Source organism: Polyodon spathula, chromosome 23, assembly GCF_017654505.1.
Source record: "Polyodon spathula isolate WHYD16114869_AA chromosome 23, ASM1765450v1, whole genome shotgun sequence".
NCBI classification, from domain to species: Eukaryota; Metazoa; Chordata; class Actinopteri; order Acipenseriformes; family Polyodontidae; genus Polyodon; species Polyodon spathula.
The window spans coordinates 25,915,489-25,929,391 of NC_054556.1; the positions used below are offsets into that span (position 1 = coordinate 25,915,489).

Below are 13,903 nucleotides of genomic sequence, written 5' to 3' on the forward strand. Positions count from 1 at the left end.
AATAGATATACACCCTTTTAAAATGTAACACCCGTAGGACTGACCTCCCAGGCATTATGTTCTCTATAAATGTGTATTGATTTTTTCAGGGAAATTAGTTAAATATAGACACAGGACTATAAATATGGTAACAATGTGCAGTTCACAACAAACACCACTGGTGCATGTAAATTATTATAACTGTCTGAAGAAAACCCTTTTTAAATCAATCGACTGTACCGCTGTAATATTTACATTCAGAACCCTCCCCAGACTGCCTGTTGTCAAAGGTGGAACGTGTCACGCTTTGAGAATGACAGACTGTTTAACTGCTGCAGAATGCAGAGGGAATTCCTTAAAGAATTGCAGAACACAAGCATGCTGGACTGCAAGCAAGCAGGACTCCATTGGCATTTCCTACCCCACCCCCTGTTCCTTAAATCGTTCTGGAATGCATCCATTGTGTTGGCTCTCCAACACAGGTGCCTGCGTATTTACTCCTTACAATTAGTGCTTGTATTGACACTAGCAGGGTTTTTGATAAGACACAAACAGGTGACACATCATTCAGCAGAGCCCTTGTCTTATATACCTCGAGCCAGCGTTCCCCTGGCTGGGGGCTGTTTGTTTGTTGAGACGGCAGAAAGGAAGAAACACAGAAACACAGCTGCTGCAGTGCATGGGTAGGGGGTGAAGGGGACTGTGTGGGAGCACAGCAGACTGGATTAGAACCAAGAACAGATGGATTACACTCCAGCAAGCTTGGGGTGCCTTAGGAATGCCTTGTGCTGTGGTCTGCCTTGTATGTGTGTGTGTCTCTCTCTCTCTCTCTCTCCATCTCCCTCCCTCTCTCTCATTAAAGAGCTGCGCACACTCAACGCTGCCTCGTAATTGCACGATTCCCAGTGCCACCTCGTAATTGCACGATTCCATTTTGAATTTGAATAATTCTTGGTCAGACTGTAAATTCGACTTGTCCTACACTTCACTGTACCAGCCCCTTTCACCAGTTCACTGTATTTCTTATTTTTTGCGTGTAACACAGATAGCAGCATCTCATGGTAGCACTGTAAAAATTATTATAATAACAAAGCATTGTCTGCATCACTGCATCACTGCGCTCTGTGTTCGCTGCAAGGGCTACGCCCCCTACAGGTGGGCATGGATAATAACTTCACTGGCACCATGGTGAGGGCTTTACAGATTATTTGCTGCACAGAAAAAAAGGGAATTCTGAAATGCATAAATACAACCAAACCTTGTGCAACCAGTATCTGTTGGTCCTTCTTTAAGTTAGTAATCATTTCAAGGTGATGTTTCAGTTGGAAATTGGAGATCCTTTCACATCCATTTGGGTCTCGTGGCAGATTCTAATGAAAAGGCATCGCTAGCACATGAAGGCACCTCAGCACACAGTTTAAATGCATGTGTTCAGATTTAACAGGCGTGATGCGATGCCCTCGAGTGGTGTAATAAAGGTAAGAAATTACAATTCCATTTCTTTGTATGGGGAGGGTGTTCATAATGACTTCTCGTTGGAACATTTGTCAGAGGAGTGAGCAAGTTTCCTTCTATTACACACATTCTGCTGCAGCTGGGGCTCCAGTGGCGATGCACACGAGACACAGATTTCTATATTGCTCGACGGAGTTAAAAATAACCCTGTGCTATTTTGATCCCACTATGTTTTCTGGCCAACATCTGCTGTACCTCAAGTAAGCTGCAAATGACTGTGGCCCAGTTCTAAAATGAGCACAGTGTTCCCAAGTGAACTGAGCTGGCTCTGCAGAAAACCGGAAAAATCACATCAAAATAATGTGTTTTTTGTTTTTAACCCTTTTCATCAGTCGTCCCAAGATTAAAGCTGAAAAAAGAAGTAAAGACACGCAGGCTGATCTACCCTGTATTACACCGAGGAAGCGCTTCTGAAGTCAAGCACAGAAGCACAGACCAGGGAACAAAAGAGCATGTGATTGAAGTCACTGACTTTAGAACCACTCTGAATCGTGGCAAACGGACAGTAACAAACTCAACTTCTTTGTTGCTACATTTCTTTGGGTGAAAATGTTTATCATCCTCATTTCATATAATGTTGCAGAGCTATTTTGCTAAGCAAGACTCCTACCCAGCCACTGTGCCACACAGACCTGTGCCAATTACCCTCCCATCTACCCTCTACAGCGTCATTGTTACACCATCCGCTATACCCTTCTATGGTGATTGATAAAGAGAAATGCCAACACACTGCATACAATGCCTCAAAAGAGTGTCATTCCTGCTGCTCAGTCGTATGCTTGTTTAAATGCTTGGATTTTTTTAAAAGCCACTGCAAGGATAGCGTTGCCATAATCAGAATTTAAGTTAGCTCTAGTTTCATACCGTTGCCATCAAAAAATCAGCTCCAAAAGTGTGCCACTGTTCATTAAAAATCACCTTTTAATTTGGGTGTAAATAAAGGGTTGGTGTTTGTTTGTGTTTGGTGGTGGTTGGCAGGGATGGGGTTAATTCCTGTCCCTGCCAAAAACACGTGAGAATGTGGCTGTTCCCAAACGAGATAACAGCCACATACTACAAAAAGAGAGCTTGCAGCTCCACCAGGGAGCTGGATTAAGAAGTGAAGTGCAGTGCAGTTTAGAAAGGAAAAAGGTATTGTGTTAAAGCTACACTTGTGTGTAATAATGCGTTTGGTTGGTAAACAGCTTAGCCATCCTGAGAGCAGTCAGGGACGATGCAGAGTATAGCTAGGCTCTACATATGAGCTGTGTTTTGTTTTGCTTTGTTTTGTTTTGTTTGTTTTGTCTGTGTAAAATAAAAGTACACTACCAGTGCTTCAACAGCCCGTGTTCTCCTATCGTTTCAGTCTTGACCATCGGCCACTCTTTAACTCTATATATAAATATAGCAGTCTGGTGTCTCTGTCCATGTGCACCTCGTGTCAGTCTTGCCATCAAAGTAACCAAAGAAATGCCAAGAGCAGCTTGCTTATGTTTTTATTTTTCATTTTTGTTTATTTTCCCAGATCAAAGAGGTTAGAAGCTCAACTCCCCGCCTACCCCAAGTGTGCCGAGACTGACAACAAAGAGTTTCTCTTTCCAGAGAGCAAAAGATAAACCAAACCTGCTTTTCATGTGAACCTCATCAATGATTCATCAGATACCTGCCCGGCCCAGTCCCAGACTCTCTGAATTATTAACACAGCTGCCCTGTGGTGGAGCTCACTGATCCTGCTGGGAACAGCCTATCTGTCCTGGTCTCTCCCCTGCAGAGCGGCACGAGACCCAGGGCATTCGTGAGAACGACTGCTGAGCAGTGTGGCTGTCGAGAGCACATCTGACATGAAGGTCACATGATCCACGTGACTCCCTAAACTATTGCTTTTTAATTTAAAAAGGTTGCTGTTTACAGTTTATAAAGAAAACCTAAATGTTGGTTTATATATTACAAGAAATGATCCTCTTCACCTTCACTGAGTTCTAGACTAAGCGTTTGTCTCAAACCTCTCAAACCTCCAAGGACTGCCCTGTACATAACTCCACTTCTCTAATAAATATCTAAAAACAAATGACCGAAAAAACACTGACACGAGCCAAGACTATTCTGGGAACACTAAGAATAGCACCTTCTCAATCAAAGTACATCTCGTCGACGCAGAGACCCGAGATCTGTCAAGAGCCAGGCGGCGTTTAATTGCTTTCAATATTCATCTGAAGATTTTAACTCTGTAACTTCCAGAACTACCTTTGCAATAATAATGCTATTAGCTGAAGGGTTTCAGGGAGGCTTTTGGGTGCTGCTTCTGTCCATTCTAATTTGCTCAATGGTGCAGACTTCCTCCATCCCACCATGCCACTCCCCCTTATGAAATGTCGTTTTAAACAGTAACACACAGTTGGCTTTGCCCATGCAGTTTCAAATAAGACTTCTGAGTGATCTGTTGGCCTGTGGCAACTGTGATGTTACACGACTGTACATGATCTGGAGGTGTTTCGAAGACAGAAAAGGGGAGAAAACATGAATACATCCTATGATGAAGTTGCCTGTATATTGCCTGTGCAGTATTTCTGAGCAGTCATGCATGGCAAGCCCCTTTGGGTGTCCACTCAGTGCGTCACGACTCCACTCTGTACCTCGGAAAGCGAGCGCCACGTCATCACTGAGATCCCTACTCATGCACACTTCATGAGCTCACACAGCCAGACAACTTGGACGACATCCCACTGAAAGGATCCAGTCGGCAGGAGAATCTGGGATGCAGCAGCTTAATGACTGGATACTTCATAACTCGGATACTTCATAACCCAACTTCAAAACCCATTTCCCAAAATCAAACACCAAGCCCAGATTTACCACAGCTAAGAATCTGCCCAAAGAGGACAAGTTATAAACCAGCATCTTGAAATCGTGTCCATCTGAACTGTTACCTGGGGAGAGTTTATATTGATCCCGGTCATTTAGATATTTCGATCTGCCACTGTTAAATTGAATAAATAGACCCACATATACCTCTTTATAAGGGCTCTGTTAATACTCTATATACCGCCCATACTTCACTTTATATAACAAGGCTGATGCCATTTTTATTTCTTAATGCCATTGGTTGAGCTATACTGTATCCCGTTTCCCAAGCATTTCCCATACAAGCCCATACATCATCGCCTGATCTCTTTGTGCAGTCAGTGATATAATTGTGTATCTCACTGTACAAGCCCTTGTTTAAGTAAGCAGTGTTTTTTTTTGTCGCTTGTTCTGTTCCGCGATGCACACACACACACACACACACACACAAATTGCATCTCTCACTGGACCTGCCTGCATAAATATTTTAACAAATGAAATTAAGGCTCCTTCCTGGGGCCATAGCACAGACATGCTAGAACTTCCAAGAACTTTATTGATTTGGGGTTGCCTAGCAACTGCAGTTGCTGTTGAAATTGTAAAGAATGAGATGTGATAAAAGGAGGCAGCAGACAGACCAGGCTACTGTAGCTAGCAGATGTGTTCTGAATAACAAGCAGAATCTCTTTCCAGTCATTCATGACTAGGTCTCAATTTTGGTGAATATTTTATTTTTTATTTATTTATTTCCTTTTTTAATTCTACCCAAAACACAACATATTTGGGAATCCTCTCCCCTGACTGACTTAATTGTAAATGGAGATTTTGTCATAAAGAAATGAGAGAAACACACATAACATTATGCATTTGTATCCTCTGTACGACTACACAGTTTGGTATACCAGAACCAGAGCGAATGTGATGCAAAAGTCATTCCATGTCCTTGAATACATTGCAAGCAATACAATCGAATTTCAAGCAATAGAATAGTCAAACATCTGTCCCGTAATTAGAGTAAGGCTGTTCTTAAAATATATGCTTTCATTTTATTGATCCAGATGCTATTCAACACATGCTCATAGTCTACAATGAAAGACCAAAGGAATGTATTCATTTAAGACACAATGCAAATACAGCTAAAACACTGGCATCTCTGTATGCAAGAGTTAAAAATAACTCCATCAAATGCCATGCGTGGGAGCCAGTACAACGCCTCACGGATTCTCGCACCGACAGCGAGGACAGGTTGTTCAGAAGAGAATGCTAAAGAGAATAATTAGTGTAATCCTACACGATTCCTAGCGGAGCCCCTGACTCCTCCAAGCTCTGCTTTGTTCACAGAGTGCTTCACTGTGAGGAGGAGGGGCTGCTATTCTGAGGGCTTTGGGCTATATTTAGCAACTGCAGGCTCTTGTCCCCTCTGAAATGTAATTTCTACAAAGCTATAGATAGAAAGGCCAGCATCGTGCTTCTAAAACTGGAAACATCGATAAGGGCTGTTTGCCAATCCTCTCTTTTTCTGCCAATAGGTGATCTGTGGTCATTTATTCCAGCTTCCTAACAGCATTGCTGTGTGCTGGGGTTAGAAGAGCTTCACTGGCTGGGAGAATGTGATTTTATTTCACATCCATCCTGAGCTGAATCATTCAACGTGAGCAATCGCAGGCTGACTGGGAATGCCTGAAATAAGGTAAATCCTTCCTGGTCAGCCAATAGCAAACAAAGACGTGATCTTGCAGGCATTACTACTTTCAAGCAAAACTATAATTTCCTCTTTCCTGATCACTGTGCAGCAGACGTTACAGTAAATTTTTAAGGTGGTCACATTGATCCAGCTGGCGTTCCTTACAAGAGTAGATAATAATGCATAAGAATGTATTGTACTGCCTTCTCACAAGCATTCCTAAATTAATTTCTATTCATATTTCAAAGAAATCAATTTGAAATAAAAAAAAAAATGTTTTGAGCCATAGGATGAAGATGCATTTACAGACAGCCACATTCTCATAAATCCTACCTAATAAATATATAAATAGCAGCTATGACGACCATAATGATCCGCAGGGTCCTTGTTCACATAAACGATTCAAAAGGAAGTCAAAACTGAAGGTCAGACAACTGCTGGTCCTGGAAAGCTGACCTGCTCTTCAAATAGACGACCTTTCACCTCTCGAACAGCTACACCTAACTACAAACACCCCAGTTCTCAGCTCTTCAACTCCACATGGTCCCAGAATAGAAAAAAAAAAAAAAACTGGCACATCATTAATCAACACTGCTGAACAACGAGTAATCAGAAATCAGCAATCAACAGATAGAAAGGCTGCAGAGCATCAGATATGACATGCATCTGAACAGCTGCTTTTCAAACAGGAGACGTGAATTCAAAATATGAAAGCAATCCCAAGAAAGTTGAAAAAGAGATGGCAGGGAGACGTGCAGCGCAAGCGGCAGACACTGTAATTAAAGAGCTTGTGTTCTGAGCACGACACTGCTCTACAATGCTTCAATCTCCCAGTAAACCCTGGAATGGCCCAAACGGCTATGAAACAGGAGCCACTGGCTGTGCAGCTCTGCCAACCCTTGAACCTGCTGCATTTCCCATTCCTTCCAGCAGCAACAGAGTCTGCAACACCCTCAAAGACACACCATGTTACAGAAATGAAGAAGGATGTCCCAAGCCTTGCTTTCTGTGCATGCATTTTCTAACCTGGAAATCCCAGTTCTCACCTCACAACCCCGCACCCTTCAGCCAGCATGTCCGGCCTTGTGCAATATTGATTCAGTTTGTATGCTTACACAAGCTGGTTCTGTTTAGCACTTAAGCTTATGTAAGTTGCACCATGGGATAACACAGTGTAACTAAGACTAAACATTATCCGCAACCTTATTTCTGCTTCTCTCCCTGTGTAATTATCTAAGAAACGAACAGATGCATTTACATTTTGCATGAGATGCAGCACCTTGTTTTCAATGGGATCTCTAAAGACAATATACACAGCAACATCTAATTCTATATATGCACCATAATCCAGTTTGTCTTATTTTGCTTTAGTTTCATTTCTTTCCCCACCCAAACCTCACACCCCTTAGAGAACATCTAAAGCCACAAACCCTCCTCCCCAACTGTGCCTGCCGTTCCCCAGCCCCCACTGCCTGCTAATCCCTCTAATAGCTGGATCTCACCTGCCGACTGTACCAACAGGCCTTTCCGCTGGTAGAGTAGCCTGACACCATGCACAACAGCCCCAGTGGGACAGCCTGCTTATAACACCATGAACGACTTCGAGAGCGAGAGAGAGCGCTAGCGAGAGCGAGAGCCGTCCCATTGACTGCACGCCCACTCTGCTCACAGAAACACTCCAGGCTCCTCCGCTCCTCTGGAGACTTTTAATAATAACTGAACGTCACACTTCATAGACTGTCGAGGTACAGGATTACTCCCCCTGGACCCAGATTGGGATTTCAATATTTTGATATCACACATGTTTGTGACTCATACTGGGAATATGTGATGTGCTTGGGATATATTACCTATATATATATGAATCATATAGATAGTATATAGTATATCTATATATATATATATATATATTTTATAAATATATCATTTCTTAGACTATGGATGACCTTAGTAAAACTGATTTCTTAGACTGGAATTGTATCCTACCATTCAGTGCCACTCGCTGGCAAAAGGTTGTAATTGCAGTTTAACAGCATACTATATAATGACCATTTGCATTAACGATCTCAAGTCAAGGGCACATCAAATCTATCTGAAGAACCGGAAAAAAAAAATCTAACATGAATTCTTCCTCCAACAGATTGCACAACACGTTCAGTAAGTCACTGAGATTAGAATTATCCTAGTGAGAAATGCAGCCATTACAATGTACTTCAGATCCAGAGGCTAATGATGCAATTCAAGAGATTGAATTGAACTGCGGAGCTGTGCTATTTATAGAGCCATCTCGAAATGAACCGACTGGTACAAATGAATGCCAATACAATGTCTTATACTTACGGTTCCTTTTTTTCATTCAGTCCAAGGAATACATTAGACATCTCTGTGTAGAGACTGATCTCTGGTGCTTTCTCATTCCAAGGGTGGTACGGAGAAGCCACAGTGTAAAGCTTTTCCCCTCATCCTGAAGAAGCCTTTTCCAACAATCTCACTTCTTACAACTGCTGCCCTCTGCACCACGCTCATTGTGTTAGACTACTATTATTATTATTATTATTATTATTATTATTATTATTATTATTATTATTATTATTATTATTATTCACATGTTGTGGGTTAACTGGAGCCTCATAATCAAACAGCAGTACGACTACAGGGGGCAGTAACATCCCAGTTAATTCATGGCATAAAAACAAATTTATATTGTTTGCATCTCAGGGCAGCTCACTTATACTATGCATACAAATTCAAAGCAGTAATAATGCTTATTGTGCAGCTTGTACATTTTGCAGAAATGAGTGAACATCCCATGTTTTCCAGTGTTTTGTCCCGCGTGGTTCTTACTTGGCGAGCTTCATCTCGATCTGTTGCCGGATCTCTTGCCGCTCCTCATCGCTGCGCACTGGGAAGATGTTGCGATCCTCCAGCTCCTGCTTGCTGGGCCGGTTCCGCAGCTTCACTGTCAGCAGCTCCTTGTGCACCTTCCGGGGCAGCGTGCCTGAGAGGGGAGGGGAGGGGATTGGAGAGGAGAGGGGACAGGGGATGGGAGGAGAGGGGAGAGGAGGGGAGGTGTGAGGAGGAGAGGGGAGGGGAGAGGAGAGAGGGGAGAGGGAGAGAGGAGAGAGAGGGGAGAGAGGGAGAGGAGGGAGGGGGAGAGGGAGGGGAGGGGGGGGGGAGAGGGGAGAGGGGAGGAGAGGGGGGCCATTAGTGATTGCTGACACAACTCATCATTCACAGTTATGTGCTGTTAGTGCTGGGACAAAAACCTTTTTTACATATTCTTTCAAAATACAGTCTTTCGTTTGGTATTTTCTGGTAATCAAAATTATTTTGCAGTAATAGAATCTCCCAGGAGAAAAACAAACCCGCTACCCCATCAGAATATCTATTGAAGAAAATAGGAAGCACTCTTCTGTACGGCACAATGTGTGGCATTTACTTCAGATGTCAATGATGCAGTCAGTTATGAATTCTGAATACAAACATGTTAATTTCTGCCATGTTCATATTCGTACTTGCTGTGTTTGTTCCAAGTCCCAGCACTTATTATTGTTCGATTGAAATCACACAACTTTCTACTGAGCTGAAGTCTGTACATGTCAAGATATTTCAGTAAGACACAGCTTATAATAGTTTGAACTGAAAATGTCCTCTCTAACATTCCCATGATTAAAAGGTTCAGTCCATTTCCTGACTGTGCCGGTGATACTTACCCGAGATGACAGAGTCGTTCCAGCTGTCCTGGTCCTGGGGCAGCCCGGAGGCATCGGTCCAACACTCGCCCACTCTCACGTTCTCTTTGTTCTCGTCCGAGTCCTTCCCCGCACCCTGCTTGCTCTCGGGGACCCCTGCACCCCCCGCCGGCTCCCTCTCTGTGCTGGAGGTGTGTGACAGCCGACCCTCCGACCTCCTCTTCGGCGATGGCCTCATCTCCTTCCTGAGGAAACTGCAATGAGAGTGCCGGAGTTGAGTAGAGAGAGGGGAGCCGTCACCAAGGCATTGGAAACCACAGCAAGCCCTCACCTGTCCTGCCGGTGCTTGGTGGCCAGGGCCCGGTGCAGTTCCTCGATGATGCAGCTGGGGGGAAGCGGTGGGTGGACGATGCCCATGTGAGGAGACCCAGTGGGGGGCGTGGCAAGCTGCCCTCGCAGGGGGCCGGTCGGCTGCTGCTCCGAACCAATCACAGCGGAGCCCGGCTCTTTGGGATGGATGGAATTGCTCAGGACGGGAGACAAGGGATTCTCCCCTTCCGATTCAGAATGGGAACCTGGCGGGGAACACAGAGACAGGGGTTACTGCGAACAGCCAATATAACTGCATGCATGTATCCAAAGCAATATATTGGAGGTAAAAATACAGCTAAAACTATTAATAACACCAGCATTACAATGTTACAAAAACATGTACCTCAGTTATAGTAAGATACATATGTATCAACATCGACAATACAGCTCTGCAATACAGGCACTTATTCAGAGGCAGGTGTAATATTGAAGCATGACACTTTTTGGAAGGATTCCTCCCAGGGCACCTCACCTTCCGTGCCCCCCAGCTTGTGCAGGAGTTTGGAGGGCAGGCCAGGTGCGGGAGGGGGGCTGGGGTGTCTTGTGGGGGGGTCCCCCTCCTCCTGGTTCTCAGGGGAGTCGTAGGCAGGGGAAGGCAGCGAGGGCTCATCCTCAGAGTTGGTGCTCAGCTCCCCCACAGTCTCACTGTCTGTTGAGTCTCTTGCTGTGGAAACCACAGAAGCAAACATCACTGTGTGACTAATGCACGCTGTTTGCTATATTATGGGTATCGCTGCATGACTAATGCATGCTGTTTGCTATATTATGGGTATCACTGCATGACTAATGCATGCTGTTTGCTATATTATGGGTATCGCTGCATGACTAATGCATGCTGTTTGCTATATTATGGGTATCACTGCATGACTAATGCACGCTGTTTGCTATATTATGGGTATCACTGCGTGACTAATGCATGCTGTTTGCTATATTATGGGTATCACTGCATGACTAATGCATGCTGTTTGCTATATTATGGGTATCACTGCATTACTAATGCATGCTGTTTGCTATATGATGGGTATCCTGTCTTTTGGTTCTGGTAAAAGTTGCTGTTGTACTGCTGCTCTATTCACACATTGAAATCCTCTTACATTACATTTGCAATGCAAACTACAGTTCTGTCACAAACCCCACAAACACACACAGTACTTTTTCCTGCATTACACTGCAGCATTGTGCTTTGATTTTATCTAAAGTCTGCTATGTGTGGACATAAGTACCATCGTCCTAAAACTGAATAGGCTTCTTATTGTAAACATACACTCTGCACACAGCCACTGCGTACTGTGGGATTTTTGCACCATGTTTTTTATTGAACATAGGGTGCCCTCTGGTGGTTGTATACAGTGCAACATTCACTGACCTTTCCAGTTAATCATGGCTCTTAATGTTACCCATTTATAACCCTGTGTTATACACTATTTGGCCTCTTTCTGTTGTGTCTGATAATATGTGAAATATGTTCCATTTGCCCAACTTTATTTCATAAGGAACATATTACAACAAAAATATCTTCCACTTCCTCCAAAGCATTCTGATTTTGTAAAAACTCACTGAACATTGAAGACACGCTCAACTCTAGTTGGTGAGCTGTAAAGGTCCCTCAGTGCTGAACGTGCAGCCGGAGCCCAGCTGAGCTACTCTACCTGTGGAGGTGACCTCCTTATCTGAGCCCATGTCCTCCAGAGTGTTGAGGTTGACCAGGGGGTCCATGCCCTCCTCCTGCCCCTCCTCCTCCCCCACCTCCTCCTCTTCCTCAGCGTCCGAGGGCCCCTGTGAGGGAGTGTTGGGGTCTCCGGGGGTCACCCCACAAGCCAGATCCTGGTCCCTTCCGTCCGAGTCTGCAAGGGGAAGGAGGTATCAAAGGGGTACAGGTAGAGTTGGGTTTTAAAAAGTGAAAAAAAAAAAATCTTGCAGACAGTCCTCCAGTTATAACAGGTAAAGCTTTATGAGCATTAACTGATCTGGCCAGTGTTGACTGTATTTTGTTATTGATGCATTTCTGCTGCATCCTTCCCCAGGATCAAATTGAGCTCAGGGAGTAATCTCTGCAAGGCAGGTATGTATGGAGTTTATATACAAACATGCCTCCAGCGCCACTCACCTTGTTCCATCATCTCCGCCAGTCCTTTCCGCACCAGCTCATCCCGGCTCTGCCGTGCTGCCACCTTCCTCTCCAGTGCTGCCAAGATACACCAGACACCAGCTGTCAATTCATTGAACACTCCCTCGCACTACTCCTGCGCAAGGCAAGACTCGCTGCATACTGCTGGGTATGGAAACTGATGTAACCAAAGCAAGATGCCATTCATCTGAGTGTGGAAGAATGTCAAAAACGATTACCAGTTAAGTGATTAGATCACTCATGGTGTGAAGGATCAGACCCCCATTAATCTGCAACAGCATCCCAAAGCACACACATTATTAATAAATAAACTGATAAACAGGGAGGGGGGCTCCTGTGCTTGTTTGATCAGGCGTTTACAAAGCAGACATGAAAACATCACAGATTTATACATTTTCTTTGAGGTTTAAAGATCACAAGCCAGACATCTCACTGTGAATAATTTCACCAAGTCACGCATTCATTTATTTAAGAAAAAAAACAGTTTTATACTCATTTATGGATCTGGGAACTACCACACAGGCAGGGTCCTGTCTGTCGCAGCTGTGCAGGTGAGCCTGTCCACGCTCCTCGCTCAGACACACTCACCCGAGGAGTTCTGTTTCAGCTTGTCGTTTTTCTTTTTCCTCCATTTCCAGGGTTTGAAGATGCGCCCCAGCGTGGCCAGTTTGCTGTTGCGACGGATCGGGGGGGTCCGCACCCCCGACATCAAGCAGCCAGAGTGTAGCGCCTTCTGCTGGTCCATCAGATCTACAGCAATAACAAAATATCAGGTCAGGATGACACCACAATCAGCAGCACGGCATGCAAGGATTTACACTGTGAAAATTCAGCACTGGCAGAGAGCTGAACACTTGACGTCTGTAGAGACAGTTAATGTCATCCAGAGAGCTCAGTACTGGGGGTCAGAGAGCCAGTAAACCTTAATACATACTTAAAACAAGGTGACTTACAGAGACTAGGGTGTGTGAACTGTGCATCAGCTAAAGAGTCACTCACAACAAAGTCTCACCCAAATGACAGAGCACAAGGAGGTTAAGTGACTTGCTCAGGGTCACACAATGAGTCAGTGGCTGAGCTGGGATTTGAACAGGGGACCTCCTGGTTACAAGCCCTTTTCTTTAACCACTGGACCTCCTATGTGCATACATTGAACTACAGTAGATTTATATTGTGAGACTAACTTTTAAGAGAATTGCATTATGTCCATAGCCTTGTACACTCCCAAAAGAGAAGTGCTGCATAAGAAAGAAAGAAAGAAAGAAAGAAAGAAAGAAAGAAAGAAAGAAAGAAAGAAAGAAAGAAAGAAAGCTCTAAAGTTGGATGAGTGAAGGGTTAAGTCGGGTTCAGATGTTCGGTTCTGTGGTAAGAATCAGGGCTCGGGAATCCTGAGCACTCTGCAGTCTCCAGCAACACAAACACATCATCCCACAGTTATAAGAGTCTCCACAGGAGATTGGGTTCGTTCAGCTTTGAGGAGAGCCGTCAGCCCAGGCATGCATGCCTTCAAATTGAACTTGGCTTTATTTAAACCAGGCTTGAGCGCTGAGCACCGAAAGAGCAGCCAAGGCTTTCTGTCTTTCACATACCCAGGTCACAGGATGGAATCCAGACCAATGGGGCTAAAAGGAGGCAAGCTGTTCTGTTAAACTGCAGTGACAGTACAGTCAATGGATAAGCATCAGCACTGCCAGACTGCAAAGGGGTTTGTGT

General features: G+C 44.3%; 1 protein-coding gene across 4 annotated transcripts in view; it reads right to left on the minus strand.

Annotated features, from left to right (window-relative positions):
* LOC121298362 (phosphatase and actin regulator 3-like) overlaps positions 1–13,903 on the minus strand; it is a 32,753-nt gene that overhangs the window by 6,869 nt on the left and 11,981 nt on the right. For all 4 annotated transcript variants that reach the window (XR_005947278.1, XM_041225467.1, XM_041225466.1 and 1 more), the window contains 7 exons: positions 12,779–12,940; positions 12,170–12,247; positions 11,712–11,906; positions 10,535–10,726; positions 10,022–10,265; positions 9,712–9,944; positions 8,843–8,996 (listed from right to left, as the gene is read on the minus strand). Coding sequence is in view for 3 of the 4 variants with exons in the window: in XM_041225467.1 (XP_041081401.1) it covers positions 8,843–8,996; positions 9,712–9,944; positions 10,022–10,265; positions 10,535–10,726; positions 11,712–11,906; positions 12,170–12,247; positions 12,779–12,940 (1,258 nt within the window). In the remaining variant the exon portion in view is untranslated. The remainder of the gene's footprint in view (positions 1–8,842; positions 8,997–9,711; positions 9,945–10,021; positions 10,266–10,534; positions 10,727–11,711; positions 11,907–12,169; positions 12,248–12,778; positions 12,941–13,903) is intronic.